This window comes from Crocuta crocuta, unplaced genomic scaffold (assembly GCF_008692635.1).
Source record: "Crocuta crocuta isolate KB4526 unplaced genomic scaffold, BGI_CrCroc_1.0 scaffold259, whole genome shotgun sequence".
Lineage (NCBI taxonomy): Eukaryota > Metazoa > Chordata > Mammalia > Carnivora > Hyaenidae > Crocuta > Crocuta crocuta.
In genome coordinates this window covers 284,150-299,995 of record NW_027536466.1, presented here as the reverse complement: position 1 = coordinate 299,995, position 15,846 = coordinate 284,150, and the positions used below count along the sequence as shown (strand labels likewise).

The 15,846-nt window shown below is 54.1% G+C and overlaps 1 protein-coding gene across 1 annotated transcript in view; it reads left to right on the top strand.

The window, feature by feature from the left end:
* Positions 1-15,332, top strand: part of GABBR1 (gamma-aminobutyric acid type B receptor subunit 1) — a 39,989-nt gene extending 24,657 nt beyond the window's left edge. The window contains exons 11-22 of the mRNA XM_077748949.1: positions 6,004-6,246; positions 6,839-6,902; positions 8,280-8,357; positions 9,733-9,883; positions 10,270-10,402; positions 11,713-11,829; positions 11,922-12,029; positions 12,384-12,477; positions 13,052-13,179; positions 13,688-13,816; positions 13,980-14,123; positions 14,823-15,332. Of these exons, the coding sequence (XP_077605075.1) occupies positions 6,004-6,246; positions 6,839-6,902; positions 8,280-8,357; positions 9,733-9,883; positions 10,270-10,402; positions 11,713-11,829; positions 11,922-12,029; positions 12,384-12,477; positions 13,052-13,179; positions 13,688-13,816; positions 13,980-14,123; positions 14,823-14,996 (1,563 nt within the window). The 3' untranslated portion in view covers positions 14,997-15,332. The remainder of the gene's footprint in view (positions 1-6,003; positions 6,247-6,838; positions 6,903-8,279; positions 8,358-9,732; positions 9,884-10,269; positions 10,403-11,712; positions 11,830-11,921; positions 12,030-12,383; positions 12,478-13,051; positions 13,180-13,687; positions 13,817-13,979; positions 14,124-14,822) is intronic.
* Positions 15,333-15,846: the final 514 nt, after the last annotated feature.

Below are 15,846 nucleotides of genomic sequence, written 5' to 3'. Positions count from 1 at the left end.
CTTAGAATTTCAGATGTAAAAGGGGCTTTTGAAATCAGTTTCAAATAGCTGGATAGTGATCGACCTGGAGCTAGAAGGCACATGCTCTGATCTGGGAAGGCTGGGGCAGCTCCGCTGGAGAGCGGCACTAGTGAGGGGGATGTGAGGCCAGAGGCTCCTTTCTGGCACAGTATTCTACCTCCAGGAACACGGCATCTTGGGTCAGCGTATAGGGCAACCTACATGCCTGCTTATTACTCCCAGGGGCGGCCCCAGGTCTGCCCCTCCAAGGTACCTGTTTTGGATAGCATGCTAAGGGCAACTTAATGGTTGTAAAGCCCCAAATATCTCATTAAAACAAAGGTGCAGTAGTAATGGTTTTGTGTAGTAAACCAGGAGCTTAGGTATGATTTTGGTGATCCTCCCAGTAATGCTCTGATTAGGCTTTTCGTTCTGTTCTGTCAACCAGGAAACTGATGCAAAGAGGTTGAGTGACTTGGCCTAGGCCACAGCTGCTGAGTCGTGAAGCCAGAGTTGACCCATGTTGGAGTCTGACTTCAGACTCCTCTGCCCTCCATGGAAAACCATGAACTCTGACTAAAGAGTCTGTATCTGTATTGGCTAACACTTGAGCTTTGACAGTTTTTGAGCAGGGCAGGAAGAAGTCTGTTCTAGCAGAGGGTTGTGTTGTGTGGACTCTGGTTGTGGACACTGTCTGGGGAAGTTCCGAGGGATCGCTCGCCTGTAGAGCACCTGAGCGGTGAGCCACCCTGGGGAACCTGGGGAGAACCTGGGGAGTGCAGGAGCCGGTGCCCAGGGCTCAGGACCTGCCCCTCCTGACTTCTGCCCCGCAGCGGGTGACCAGCAGAGTCCCTGGCAGGAAGCAGGGACATCTGGGCTCTGGAGCACAATGAGTGAGAGGCTCTCTCTGGCTCTTGGTCTCTAGAGAGAGCTGGTGCCTGCCTTTGAGGCCATAACCTTTGTTTTGGTGACGGGAGGCCTGCTTCATAGCTTAAAACACCAAGCGGACAAGCCGAGATTTTTCTAGGGGATAGAAGCAGCCTGAACCAGTGACTGGGGAAGAGCTAGTAGATGAATCAGGCAGGGACCAGGAGAGGTAGACCAGAAGCACAGGCTGGACCAGGGGCCCATAGCGATGGACTGAGAAAAACAGAGCTGCATCTGGTCCGTAGGATGGTGGTAAGTTTAGATCACTGGTTCTCAAGCTTTACCTTTCTAGAGGGTTGTTAGGACACACATTACTGGGCTCTTTCTTTGGAAGTTCTGATTCAGTGGGTCTGAGGTGGGCCTGGGAACTTTCATTTCTAACCAGTTTCCTGGGGATGTTGATGCTATTGGTTGAAGGCCACATTCTGAAGACTGTTGGCTAGAGCAGTAGTTTTCAGCCAGAGGTTGCAATATCTAGGGATACTTTTGTTTGTCACAACTGGCTTCTAATGGGTAAGCCAGGGACACTTCTAAACATCCGCTAATGCACAGGTCAGTGCCTCACAGCAAAGAATTATCCTGATCCAAATGCCAATAGTACAGAGATTGAGAAACCTGGTTTATTTATTTTTATTTTTCTTAATGCCAAGAGATTTTATTGTGAATGGAAATCTTTTTATTGAATACTTTTTCTGCAGATGTTGAGAAATGTAGTTTAGAAAGGAGCCAGGAACGGGACAGTGGGTTGAGGTAGTTTTGAGGAAATAATTGCAGCTCTGAGCAAGAGGGGTAGCTGGGAGGTGGCTGTGCCTGGGGATAAGATTCTGTCTCTTGGGGTAGAGGTCTCCCCAGATCTTGGTACGATGCAAAATCAGAAGCTGCCTCAGGACACACACTTTTTTTTTTTTTTTAATGTTTTTATTTATTTCTGAGAGAGAGAGAGAGTGTGTGTAAGCAGGGGAGGATCAGAGAGAGAGGGAGACACAGGATCAGAAACAGGCTCCAGGCTCTGAGCTGTCAGCACAGAGCCCGATGAGGGGCTCTAACCCACAAACCGTGAGATCATGACCTGGGCTGAAGTCGGACGCTTAACCGACTGAGCCACCCAGGTGCCCCAAGACACACTTGAGGTCTGTGTGGAGCATCATCTCTGTGTCTCTCATATACAGACAGAAAGGGCTGTAACAGAAAGGCTGGTAAAAAATTAGGGTCATAAAGTTACATACTTGACTACTAATGTCTAGAGGTTGTGGGAGTTTTGCTGTTGATTACATCTCCGTGAGCTGCCTAGTAATGCTTCCACTTGAAAATTTGCAACGATATCTCTGCTGACACAAAGGGAAAGACTTTTTTGGTAACTTTAGTTCCCGATGTCCCCCTGGTCAAGTGTGTTGTTGAGTGACCTGGAGCCGGCAGAGTGTGAAGATGTGGTCTGGGGAGAGCACTGTGCTGAGCAGATGAATCCTTTCCACCTGGATGTTCTTCTGATCCAGTATTTACTTTGAACTGAAGATTGGATAGACTTTGAGGTTGCAGGATTACTCAGAAAGTCTCAGCCTAGTGGCTGTCTCCAAGGTACTCTTGGAGAGAGCATGTCTGTGTGCAGACGCAATGCAAGGTGGTTAGGAAGATTATGGACTTTGTTTTATTGCTTTTTTTAATTTTATTTTTTAAATGTTTGTTTATTTTTGAGAGAGAGAGAGAGATAGAGAGCAAGCTGGGGAGGGGCAGAGAGAGAGGGAGACACAGAATCGGAAGCAGCTCCACTGTCAGCACAGAGCCCAACTCAGGGCTCAAACTCATGAACCGTGAGATCATGATCTGAGCCAAAGTTGGATGCTCAACCAGCTGAGCCACCCAGGTGCCCCAAGAGTAAGGACTTTGATGCCAGGTTGCCTGGCCTTGAATCCCAGCCCTGTCATGAGTACGTCTTCTGGCAATTTTAACTTTTCTGTGCCCTGTTCTTTATCTCTAAAATGGGCAGTAAACCTCATTAGGGTATTTGAGGATTAAACCAATTTATAGCTACACCGTAGAAATACCTCATATATATCTTAGAAAACACCTAGTACATTGTTAAGGAAATAGAAATGTTAGCTATTATTATAATTAACATTTTTGGTGTAGAGACTGATGGTATTAATGAAACATTTCAACAGAAGATTTAAGAGGCCTTCATGATTTGAAAGAGCCTAAGGTGATTCTAATGTATTGGGAAGTGTTGGGGAGTGAGGAAAAATTGAGCTCAGTTACAGATGCCTCAGAGACAGTTGAGGATACGGGGTCCTGAAATGCTGAGCTGGATTGTAGATCTGAGTATCTATGACAACGATGAGGTTAAGAGACTAGGAGAGTCACAAAGAGAAACTGTAATTTACTTTATACCCTGCATTTTATATATGTTGTTATTTTACACAATAACTCTCCCAGATAGTATTATGACCATTTTAAAGTTGAATAACCAGGGGGCACCTGGGGGGCTCAGTGGGTTAAGTGAGTGTCTAACTCTTGATCTCAGGGTCATGAGGGCAAGCCCCATGTTGGGCTCTTCACTGAGCATGAAGACCACTTAAAAAAAAAGGTTGAATAACCAACTAGTGGGGTTTAATAACTTGATTGAGGTCACACAGGAGGTGTATGGATGGGTTGGAATTGAGATCCATCTGATGGACATTTTTTTAAGTCTATTTAATTATTTTGACAGACAAGAGTGTGTGAGCAGAGGAGGGGCGGGGAGAGGATGAATCCTGACATGGGCTCAAACTCACAAACTGTGAGACATGACCTGAGCTGAAACCAAGAGTCAGATGCTTAACGGACTGAGCCACATAGGCACCCCACAGTGGACATTTTTAGTTTTATTTTTTATTTTTTAAAGTTTTTTTATTTGTTTTCTTCCAAAATTTTATTTCAATTCTAGTTAGTTATCATACAGTGAAATATTGGATTCATGAGCAGAACTCAGTAATTCATCACTTACATACAACACCTGGTGCTCATCACAAGTGCCCTCCTCAATGCCCATCCCCCATCTAACCCGTTCCCCCCTTTCTCCCTCCATCATCCCTCAACTTGTTCCCTGTGGTTAAGAGTCTCTTGTGGTTTGTTTCCCTCTCTCGTTTCCTCCCTCCATACGTTTATCTGTTTTGTATCTTAAATCCCACATGAGTGAAATCATGAGGTATTTGACTTATTTCATTTATCATAATACCCTCTAGTTCCATCCACATTATGCAAATGGAAAGATTTCATTCTTTTTGATTCCTGATTAATACTCATTGTATATATGAACCACATCTTCTTTATCCATTCATCCATTGATGGACATTTGGGCTCTCTCCATACTTTGGCTATTGTTGATAGCACTGCTATAAACATTAGGGTACATGTTTCCCTTTGAAACAGCATTTTTGTATCCTTTGGATAAGTACGTTGTAGTGCAATTCCTGGGCAGTTCCATTTTTAATTTTTTGAGGAACCTCCATACTGTTTTCCAGAGTGGCTGCACCAGTTTGCATGCCCACCAACAGTGCAAGAGTTGCCCTTTCTCCACATCCTTGCCAACCTCTGAGTTTCCTGAGTTGTTAATTTTAGCCATTCTGACAGGTGTGAGGTGGTATCTCATCATGGTTTTGATTTGTATTTTCCTGATGATGAGTGATGTTGAGCATCTTTTCATCTGTTAGCCATCTGGATGTCTTCTTTGGAAAAGTGCCAATAGACATTTTTAAAAATACTTTATTTTTTTAGAGTAATTTAAGTTCACAGCAGAATTGAGGACAGTATACTTCCTGAACCCACATGTGCACATCTTCCCCCATTATCAACATTCCCACCAGAGTGCTTAGAGTTGTTGAAACTACATGGATACTTTATTGCCCAAAGCCCATAGTTTACACGAGGGCTCACTCTTGGGGGGTGTGCACTCTGTGGGTTTGGGCAAATGCACAGTGACTGTATTTCCCATTAGAGTAACATGTGGGTATTTTTCTCTGCCCTAGTGCAGGACACATTTACTGCTTGTCCATGGTGGGCTGGGCACAGGGCTGGATGCTGAGGCTGTGCAGATGGATAGAACTTGGTCCTGGCCTGTTTTCAGAGGCAGATTCCCCCATACCACACGGCCTGCCCCTTGCACCTCCCACTCCTTTGTCTTCAGAAAGTTAAATAGAAAGAAAAGGGAATAAGGCATGAGAAACAGACTTTTATACTTCATCTATTCATTTCTTCCTTAGAGTCTGAGGATGTTAGTACATCCCAGATCTGACAGTTCTGAGGTGCCCTGTGTATTACTTGTGCTTTGCCAAGAGGTGGCCTCTGGGCATTTCCTTTTGTGGCCTCTGGGAGGTAAGAGGGGCCAGATGGGATTTTCCTCATTACGTGATAGACATTTACAAAAACGTGAGCAACTGACCTGTGGTTATTTAGCCAAATGAGGTCATTGCCAGGTACAGAAATGTAGGGCTCTTGATCCATTTCCTGACAGTTACAGGAGTCATCTTGTTCTCTTTAGCTTCTGGAGGAAAGAGGCTGAGGGTGGGGAGGGTGTGGTAGGGACTGAGTATTGGATCTCAAACACAGGAAGGTTGCCTCTGGGCCCTCAGTGTCCCAGTCACCCTGCAGGGGGCTGTGAGCGGAAGGCCTGTGAGGATGGTAAGGCAGGTAGCATGCTGAGGAGTCCCCTTGCTGCTTGGTGAGTTCAGTGAAGAAGGCCCTGCAGGGACCCCATCTAGGGTGTTTCCAAATTGGCAGAGCTGTTGGGTGCTGGGCCTGAGCACGAGAGATGGTCATGTGGCCGCTCCAGCTCTCCCTTCTCTTGCCATTCGTTCTGCAGAGTGACTGTTCCTTAGATGTTTGGTTCCCATTCTGAGCTGGTGGCTGAGCACGCTGCATCCCGGGACCCAGCTCACCTGGCTGATCTGAGAGGCACAGGGGCATGGTTAGCTTTTGAAGGTCCGTGCGCTCGATCTGTCGTGAGCACAAACCGTCTGTTCAACAGAAGCCCTGGAGTCAGAATCGGAAGCCGCGCCCCCCACCCTCCCGTGCCTAACCCTTCTCCTGTACTTCCCTCCTCAGACATCCCAGGAGTTTGTGGAGAAACTGACCAAGCGACTCAAGAGACACCCCGAGGAGACCGGTGGGTTCCAGGAGGCGCCGCTGGCCTACGATGCCATCTGGGCTTTGGCGCTGGCTCTGAACAAGACATCCGGAGGGGGTGGCCGTTCAGGGGTGCGTCTGGAGGACTTCAACTATAACAACCAGACCATTACCGACCAAATCTACCGGGCCATGAACTCCTCATCCTTCGAGGGCGTCTCTGTGAGTTACAGCTGCCTCCCCTGTGCCCCGCATCCTCCCGCAGACACGGTGCCCTCCTCCTGGATGCGCACAGCAGTCCCTGCAATAATGGGTCTCCCGTCTGGGGGTAGGGGCCTTCAAACCACAGGAACCTGGAAGAGACTAGAACGAAAAGTGGTGTATTCCTTTTCTTTCCACCTCTCCCTCATTTCTTTCCAGGGCAGAGATTTACAAGTCAGATGAGATCATAGGACTTTAGAATTGGAAATAGTTGGATAGGTTGTCTCCTGTTCTTTCAGAGTGGTGAAATTAGCGTCCAGAGGGATTTGGTGACTACCCAGTTCACACAGCCAGAGGCCAGGTCTCCGGTGCTCTATCTGGGGTTTTTTCCCACTCAAGTCCCATGAGTGAAGCTTCTTTTCAGAAGAATAATGTGTCTGAAATCTAGGGTATGGGCATCTGGGGTATGTCCTATATGCAGGCAAGTGCCAGAAATAGAATTCATTCAGAGGCTCAGTTACATCAAAAACATAAGGATCCAGAGAGTCCCTGAGTCTCTTTTCGCTCCTGCTTTTATCACCTCTGTCTGCCTCCGCTTCTTTCCCTCCCTCAGGGCCACGTGGTGTTTGATGCCAGCGGCTCCCGGATGGCATGGACACTCATCGAGCAGCTGCAGGGTGAGCGCAGGGGCGGCGGCCAGCGGGGCAGGGCCACTGCCTGGGGCAGGAGCTCCATGATCTACGGGGCTCCCCCTCTGCCTGTTCTCCTCTAAGTGCTCATCAAGCTCTTTTTTTTTCATGTTTTATTTATTTCTGAGAGAGAGAGAGAGTGCGAGCAGGGGAGGGTCAGAGAGAGAGGGAGGCACAGAATCTGAAACAGGCTCCAGGCTCTGAGCTGGCAGCACAGCCCGACGCGGGGCTCGAACCCACGAACTGTGAGATCGTGACCAGAGCCGAAGTCGGACGCTTAACCGACTGGGCCCCCCAGGCGCCCCCCATCAAGCTCTACAGGATGAGAGCAGAGGAAAGCTGAGGGACGGTGGGTTTGCAGGAGTTGGAAACGGACAGGCAAAGTGAGCTGTCTTTCCCCAGTGGCTTCCCACTGAATTTTAGGGGTTTCCCTTGGGCAGCTTGGGACGAGGGGCTGTCGCGTTGCTGGTCGCATACCCACGACTCAAGGGAGGCTGAATCGGGCAAACCCGCCATTTGTAAAGGAAACATGTTGAATTTCCTTGCTCTATAAACAAGCATTCCTAATTTTTGTGTAGTGTGCACAGTTTGGCTTTTCTAAATTGCGTTTTCTTATAATTTACCACATTTATGTGTGTATTTGCCAGGCTTCTGTGAGCTGAACTGCCCACACCCCACCCAGCCTCCTAGAGCCCCTGCAAGAGAGCCATTGTGTGGCCTCTGGAGGGAAGTTTCTTTCCTGCCCCCCACCGCCCATTCCTTCTCCCCTCCCCCACCTCCCNCCCCCTCCCCCTTCCCTCCTCCCATCTCCCACCTTCCCTCCCCTTCCCCTCCCCCCCAATCCTCCTCCCCACTGCTGGGCGGTGTGCTGGCTTCTGAAGGAAGAGATCTGGAGCAGGAATCTAAGGAGTCACTGCATTCTGTCTTGTGGGGCTTTAAAGAGCCAGATGCAACTTTCCAAGGAATTAGAACCCAAGCCAACAAAAGAGAAATGTCTAAAATTAAAATGAAAGCCACTGGGAAGACAGATCCTGTGATTCTGTCTGTCACGAGAGGGAGAATGAGCAGGAATGTTGAAAGCTTTAGAAGCCAGACTCCAAGTGCGAGACATCCGCCTTGAGAGGTGTGAGGCTGCGGACCGTGGCGGATGGTTTAGACGTAGAAGATGTTCTTATGTATTTACCTTGTGTGGGGGTCCAGCCCGAACTGCCTTGCAGTCGTATTGCTGGTTCAGGAGGCCCCCGGGTCCTCCCTGGTGCCCTGGGGGGGCTCAGGGTGAGGCAGAAGCCTGGAAGGCTGCCTGGGGGCCTGGGAAGCTGCTGCGTGGGCTGGGCCCTCACCCCCCACCCCCTGTCCCCCGTCCAGGTGGAAGCTACAAGAAGATTGGCTACTACGACAGCACCAAGGATGACCTTTCCTGGTCCAAAACGGACAAGTGGATTGGTAAGCAGGCCCTGCCCGTGTTTTCCTTCAGTGCCTCTGAGCAGTCGAGGGAAAGCCTTGTGCATGTGAACAGGGTGGGTTTGGGGGCGGCAGGTGCCTTAGNAGGCTAGGCGTCTGTGTATTTGGACGAAGGTGGGGCTGAGGGGCTGGGTTACGACAGGGCTAGGGGTCTGTGTATTTGGAGGAGTGCTGGGGAGCATGGACCCGGGGGGGATGGGGGTCCAGGTTAGGACATGGCTAAGGGTCTGTGTATTGGGGGCGGGGCAGGCGCTTGGTAGCAACGCACTGGTACAAACAGGACACTGCTCAGGTCCGAGGGTAAGAGGTGGGGGCGCCCAGGGGCAGCCAGGAAACCCCGCTGGGTTCTGTTCTGGTACCTTGTAGTCTCTGAACCAGCTACTTGAGGCCCACAGTGGCCTCTTCATCTCTGTCATGAAAACAGCTGCTTTAACTATAGGAGAGGCTGTAAACCCTCATGTAATTCCGTTCTACAAAAATGTGTTTTCTAACGGGAAAAGTAGGCAGTTACTCTGTGTGCTCAGTGGGCTAAATGATCAGGAATGGGAAAGACACTGAAGGCCGACAAAAGGAGGGATGGAGGATGGAGACAGCTGCCCCACCCAGCTGGGACCTAGTGATTCCCAGCGCTGCTGGCGAGCTGACATCGCTTCATAATTTGAATTTAGGACAGTGTTCTGTGCTGCTATAAATGCCGCACGGCCTAAATTTCACTTTTCTTTTTAAAGCGAAGCAAATTGAAATTAGTTTTTTCTTTTTTTTTTTTTGCCTGTGAACTCGTTGACATATTTGAGCTTCCCCTATTAATAACTAGAAAACACTTTTGGGTATATCATCCTTTGAGGGTTAAAAATCACAGATCAGTTTTTTCCTAAGGTTAGGAGACCAGCCTGGATACTTTGAAGTCTCTAGATTTATGATGCTACAGCTGTCTTTTGCAGCTTTTGATTTGAGTCATAAGAGACCTCGTGAGGTTTATCTCTGTCATCCCTTCCTTCCCTCCCACTTTCCTTTGCTGCAAAACAGACGGGAAAACACATAGAGCAAACAATGACAGAAACAGACTAAGGCTTTGGTGCTACATCTGGGTCTCTAGCTCCACCCTCACTTCTGACTGCTTCCTGACCCTCCAGTGGCAGGGAGCGCTCATTGGAGGGGCCCTGACCCAGGGCAGTGAGAGCCCCATGTCCTCACGGCTAGAGACAGGTGTCACCTGCCCCTTTCTCTGCCCCATCTTCATTCCTCCACCCCCCCCCATTTCCATGCAGGAGGGGTCCTCAGCTGACTAGACCCCCCTGTGCTATGCAGGAGGGCCCCCCCACCTGACCAGGCCCCTCTTACCCCCCATGCCATGCAGGAGGGGCTCCCCCGGCTGACCAGACCCTGGTCATCAAGACATTTCGCTTCATGTCCCAGAAACTCTTCATCTCCGTCTCTGTTCTGTCCAGCCTGGGCATTGTCCTGGCTGTGGTCTGTCTGTCTTTTAACATCTACAACTCTCATGTCCGGTAAGTTTCCTTCCTGACACTTTCCTTGTTTTCTCTGCACCCCGCCCCCAGACAGTGAGCATGCCCTCCTGAGGGATTGAGGATAAGACCCTCCAAGGCCTTGGGCGGTGGACGCTTTCACTCTAATGCTTTCCCAGTGGCCACTGGGCTGGAAACCTCTGTCCCAGCTCCAAAGAGGCTACCGGAACACTAAGAGCTTCTGGGGCCAGGTGATGCACTGTGTGTAGGTGAGGTCCCCCGCCGGGGAGCCCCTGCCCACATGGCCTTGTCTCCCAGGCTGCACCGTGCACCCTTACCCATGGCTGAGCTTGGGCAGGCCCTGGCGGCACTGAGGAGCTGACCCCCTGGAGAAGAGGTTAATTCTGCTCTCTCCCCCCTGCNCCTAGTTATATCCAGAACTCCCAGCCCAACCTGAATAATCTGACTGCTGTGGGCTGCGCCCTGGCACTGGCCGCCGTCTTCCCCCTCGGGCTGGATGGCTACCACATTGGGAGAAGCCAGTTCCCCTTTGTCTGCCAGGTGAGGAGGACGTGGGTGGACACCCTGCAGAAGGTGGCTGTCCCCCCGCAGAGCCTGTCCCCGGAGGCCACGGTCCCTGCCATTCCTCGGTGGTCTCTGTCCCCCTAATGCCACCCCTGTGGTCCCTGCCTGGCGCCATTCTTTCCTTCTGTCCTCCAGACCTTCTCACTGCGCGGCTCTTTGCCGGTTCCAAGGTTGCCATGGCCTCGCGGACGAGGGGGGTGAAGGAAGGGGTCTGCACAAAGAGCCCTTGAAGGCTGGCAGCTTGTGTGGGGGCCGAGAGCAGGCACTGAGCTTCAGGGGCCCTGAACTGGAAGCAGGGAGCGGGGGGCAGGGAGGAGGTGCTTGGTATTCGGGGCACAGCAGGCCCTGGGGCTGTGGGGAAAGGCTGGCTTCTGTAGTTCTCTTATGCTGGTGGGAACAGTACCCCTTGCCCTGCCCTCCTCACGCCTCCTTCCTTTGCCTGTCCTGACCATGCAGCTGTCACGTGGCAGTTGCACGCACGTGCCCCCCACCTGAGGCTGTATGGCCCCAGTGAAACCAGAAAGCAGTGGGGGAGGTAGGCAGCAGGGGCACTAGGAGAGGTGTGTGCACAGAGTGGTGTGGAAGCAGCTCAGGAAACAGCTGGACCCCAGCAGGGGTGGCATCTGAATATTGAAGGATGTGTGGACTTTACTAGCTGGAGAGAAAAGATGGTCACTCTCGTGGCTAGCAGGGACAGAACAGCCAGTGTCTCAGGTGGGACATCAGTGTGGCTGGAGCCAGGGCAGCAAAGGGCCCTGTAGATGGGTCTGCACAGGTGGGTGGGGCTGCGTTGTGAAGGGTCTGGGGCTGTACCCCTGTTCCCCCAGGCTCCGCCCCCATGCCCACTGGCTGTACCCCTGTTCCCCCAGGCTCCGCCCCCACGCCCACTGGCTGTACCCCTGTTCCCCCAGGCTCCACCCCATACCACTGGCTGTACCCCTTCCCCCAGGCCCCACCCCATGCCCACTGGCTGTACCCCTGTTCCCCCAGGCTCCGCCCCATACCACTGGCTGTACCCCTGTTCCCCCAGGCCCCGCCCCATACCACTGGCTGTACCCCTGTTCCCCCAGGCTCTGCCCCCATGCCCACTGGCTGTACCCCTGTTCCCCCAGGCCCCACCCCATACCACTGGCTGTACCCCTGTTCCCCCAGGCTCTGCCCCCACACCCACTGGCTGTACCCCTTCCCCCAGGCTCCGCCCTCATGCCCACTAGCTGTACCCCTGTTCCCCTCCACCCCCTGAGGCTCTGCCCCACACTGTGGTGCCCTGCTCTCTCTTGTGCCAGGCCCGCCTCTGGCTCCTGGGTCTGGGGTTCAGTCTGGGCTACGGCTCCATGTTCACTAAGATCTGGTGGGTGCACACCGTCTTCACAAAGAAGGAGGAGAAGAAGGAGTGGAGGAAGGTAAGCTGCTTGCTGTCCCTCGGCCCTCAGGTCCTTGGCTCTTAGGGCCTAGAGGGCATCTCCCGATGGGCCTGTGCTCTATGTTTGTCCAGACCCTGGAGCCCTGGAAGCTGTACGCCACTGTGGGCTTGTTGGTGGGCATGGATGTCGTCACTCTCGCCATCTGGCAGATTGTGGACCCCTTGCATCGGACCATTGAGGTACGGCTTGGGAAGAGGCATTGAAGCCAGGGGCTGAGTGGGGCTCGCTGGTGTCTGGGCTGAGTGTGGTCTCCAGGCGTGCAGCCACTCGTGGAAGAGCCCTGTCGTGCTTACCAGCAGCTCCCCCTGCCCTTCCTGTACGGGGCCCTGGTAGGCGTCCTGAGGTTCCTTGATGAAAGAAGGTGGTGGGGACCCAGGAAGGATATGTAGACTCTCCAGGCATTGTGGAAAGCTGGGGTTCATGAAAACACCCCTGGGCCTGGCATCAGTATCGAGGGTCTCCTAGGAGAGAGGGGGGAAAGGTGTGTGGGGAGGCTGACTGCCGTCTTCCTGGTGGCCCTATTTCTCCACTAGACCTTTGCCAAGGAGGAGCCGAAGGAAGACATAGATGTGTCCATCCTGCCCCAGCTGGAGCATTGCAGCTCCAAGAAGATGAACACGTGGCTCGGTGTGTGTGGGTTGGGGGAGGGGTGGGCCAGGGACAGCGGGCTGGTTGGGACAAGGGTCTTTGGAAGAAGGGGTGGTTTGAGTGTCCTCTTCTGTGTCATTGCACTGATCCTTTCTGGGAATGGGGGAGAGTTGGAGTTTTTCCAGGAGGATATCAGGGTCTAAAGCAGGGGCAGAGGGACCAGAGGGGATGGCCTGACCTCTGCTGTCTGGTCTGCTCCCTATAGTAAGAGAGTGGGGGGAGGCCACCTATGGCCTCCTGAACATTGCTCTGGTCTGTGACCGCAAAGAGCCAAACCTCCCTTCAGCCTGGAGGGTAAGGGGGTGAGACAGTGTGTGGCCCGGGTGTGGCTGACACCTGCTCTCAGCAGTCATCTACCTGTGTCGCAGGAGGAGGTGGTCAGGGGGGTGTACAGAGATGGCTGTGCGAGGTCAGAGGGGCAACTGGAAGGGAGTGCTGTTCGCTGTGGAGGTGTAAGAAGGAACAGCAGTAGGTGGGGGTGTGCAGCGAAAGTGGATGCAGGGATACACACGTGAAGGGCTTGTTACCAGGTGACTACTTCGTGCTGTCCTAGGCATTTTCTACGGTTACAAGGGGCTCCTGCTGCTGCTGGGCATCTTTCTTGCTTATGAGACTAAGAGTGTGTCCACTGAGAAGATCAACGACCACAGGGCTGTGGGCATGGCTATCTACAACGTGGCGGTGAGCCCCCAGGCACCTGGCCCTGACCCCAGGGGCTGCCTGGGATCGGCAGGTGGAAGACTTAAAAATTTTTTTTTAATCTTTGTAATTTTTTTAATAGTTTATTGTCAAGTTGGTTTCCATACAACACCCAGTGCTGATGCTTAAAAAGTTTTTTAATGCTCAGGTTTGCGAAGCACTTTACAGTTGGTAAAGCACGCTACAGACACTGCCTCATCAATCTTTCCATGACCACCCACGAGGCAGATGTTACTGTCCCCAGTACACAGGCGGGGAGCAGAGGCAGAGGTTAGATGGCCTGTGTGTGGTTCCCGGGCTATGTCAGTATGCTGCCAGCTGTGGGGACACTCGAGGACTCTGAACATGTGTGATGGTAGCAGGAGAGGCAGGAGCTGACCTAGAGCCCGAGAGGGTGGGAGGTTGAGGGTGGCCTCCAGTTTGGACCCCTGGCAGCTGGGAAGCTGTCCTCACAGACCGTCCTGGGGGTCCCCAATACACTTGCCTGTAGGTCCTGTGTCTCATCACCGCCCCGGTCACCATGATCCTGTCTAGCCAGCAGGACGCGGCCTTCGCCTTTGCAGCTCTCGCCATAGTATTCTCCTCCTACATCACTCTGGTGGTGCTGTTTGTGCCCAAGGTGAGGCTCAGCCCAGCGCCCTGGCCCACGCCCAGCCTTGCTCCTGGGCCTCTGCTACTCAGAACGCCTACCCCCTGCAGGCCTGTCCCTCTCGCTCCCCTTCTGCCCACCAAGGCTGACAGCCCGGCTCCTGTGCCCCATGCCCCCCACACTGGCCCCCTAGGTGCGCAGGCTGGTCACCCGCGGCGAGTGGCAGTCCGAGGCTCAGGACACCATGAAGACGGGGTCTTCCACCAACAACAACGACGAGGAGAAGTCCCGGCTGCTGGAGAAGGAGAACCGGGAGCTGGAGAAGATCATTGCTGAGGTCCTGGCGTGGTGGGGGTGCACCTTCCCTACCCTGACGGCCCTCCTGGGCCTCCTTCCTTGACTCCTCTTCACTCCGCGTCCACACTGCTCACCCTTCTCTGACTCCCTTTCCGTTTCTCTGTCTGAGTCCCTGCTCCCCCCAGTCTCCTCGGCCCCTCCTCACTCCCCCCTCCCCCGTCTGCTCAGCCCCTTCTCACTACCCCTTCTCCCCCCCCAGTCTGCTCGGCCCCTCCTCACTCCCCTTCTCCCCCCCCATCTGCTCGGCCCCTCCTCACTTCCCCTTCTCCCCCCCCCATCTGCTCGGCCCCTCCTCACTTCCCCTTCTCCCCCCCCCATCTGCTCGGCCCCTCCTCACTTCCCCTTCTCCCCCCCCCATCTGCTCGGCCCCTCCTCACTTCCCCTTCTCCCCCCCCCATCTGCTCGGCCCCTCCTCACTTCCCCTTCTCCCCCCCCCATCTGCTCGGCCCCTCCTCACTTCCCCTTCTCCCCCCCCCATCTGCTCGGCCCCTCCTCACTTCCCCTTCTCCCCCCCCCATCTGCTCGGCCCCTCCTCACTTCCCCTTCTCCCCCCCCCATCTGCTCGGCCCCTCCTCACTTCCCCTTCTCCCCCCCCCATCTGCTCGGCCCCTCCTCACCGCCCCCCCATCTGCTCGGCCCGGCCCCTCCTCACTCCCCTTCTCCCACCCTCTTCCTGCAGAAAGAGGAGCGCGTCTCTGAGCTGCGCCATCAGCTCCGGTCTCGGCAGCAGCTCCGCCCGCGGCGACACCCCCCGACGCCCCCAGACCCCTCGGGGGGGCTGCCCAGGGGGCCCCATGAGCCCCCGGACCGGCTCAGCTGTGATGGGAGTCGGGTTCATTTGCTGTACAAGTGAGGCTGGGAAGGGGAAGGGGCCGGGAAGAAGCCCCCACTCTGTGAGGCGGGGGGCGGGGCGAGTCCCCAGGCCTCTGGGAACTGTCCTCACCGATCTGCGCCGCTGGACTCCGCTGTCCCCTTGGTGCCTGGCTGCTGCGCCCCCAGCCCTGCCGCTGGCACCTCCCGCCCTCGCCCCTCCGCCCTCCCCTCTCCTTCCCGGCCCCCTCCCCCTCCATCAGGTTTGTCTCTTGACTTTTGCCTCTTCCTGGCGCTCATTCTGCCTTCCCAGGGGCACCCGCTCCCGCCTCCGCTCTGCGCCTGGTCCACACCTGCTTCGCACAGGTGCCGGCTCCNCCTCCCCTGCCTGGTCCTCCTCCCCCTTCTCCCCTGCTCAAGTCCCTCTTCTCCCCCCATAACGCCCCCCTCCCCCAGTCATCACTCACAGTCTTCCTTCCCAGGACTGCTCCCTCTGGTCGTGTGTTTTTCTGGGGGGAATTAAGGGAGAAGAAATGGGGGCGGGTTGGGGACCTGTGTCCCGTAGGTGGTGGGTGAGAATCCCAACTGAAGGAAGGCACCCCGGGTGGATGGACCGAACTCCGGGCAAGAGGCGGCGTCCCCTTCACACTGTGGTGTCTCCTGGGGAGGGATCGCCCCCAAACTCAATAAACTAGTGCACAGTGTGACTCAGCAGCTGTCTGTTACTGAGAACACCCTGGGCTTCAGTGGAGGAGGGGCTCGGGGGTCTCCATGCGGGTGAAAAGGCCCTGCAGCAGAGGGGGGGGAGGAGGGGTTGGTCCACTGAGAGGCTCTCAAGGCAAAGCGGGACAGGATCCGGCCGAGGCCAGTCAGTGATACCTTAGTGCCAAACC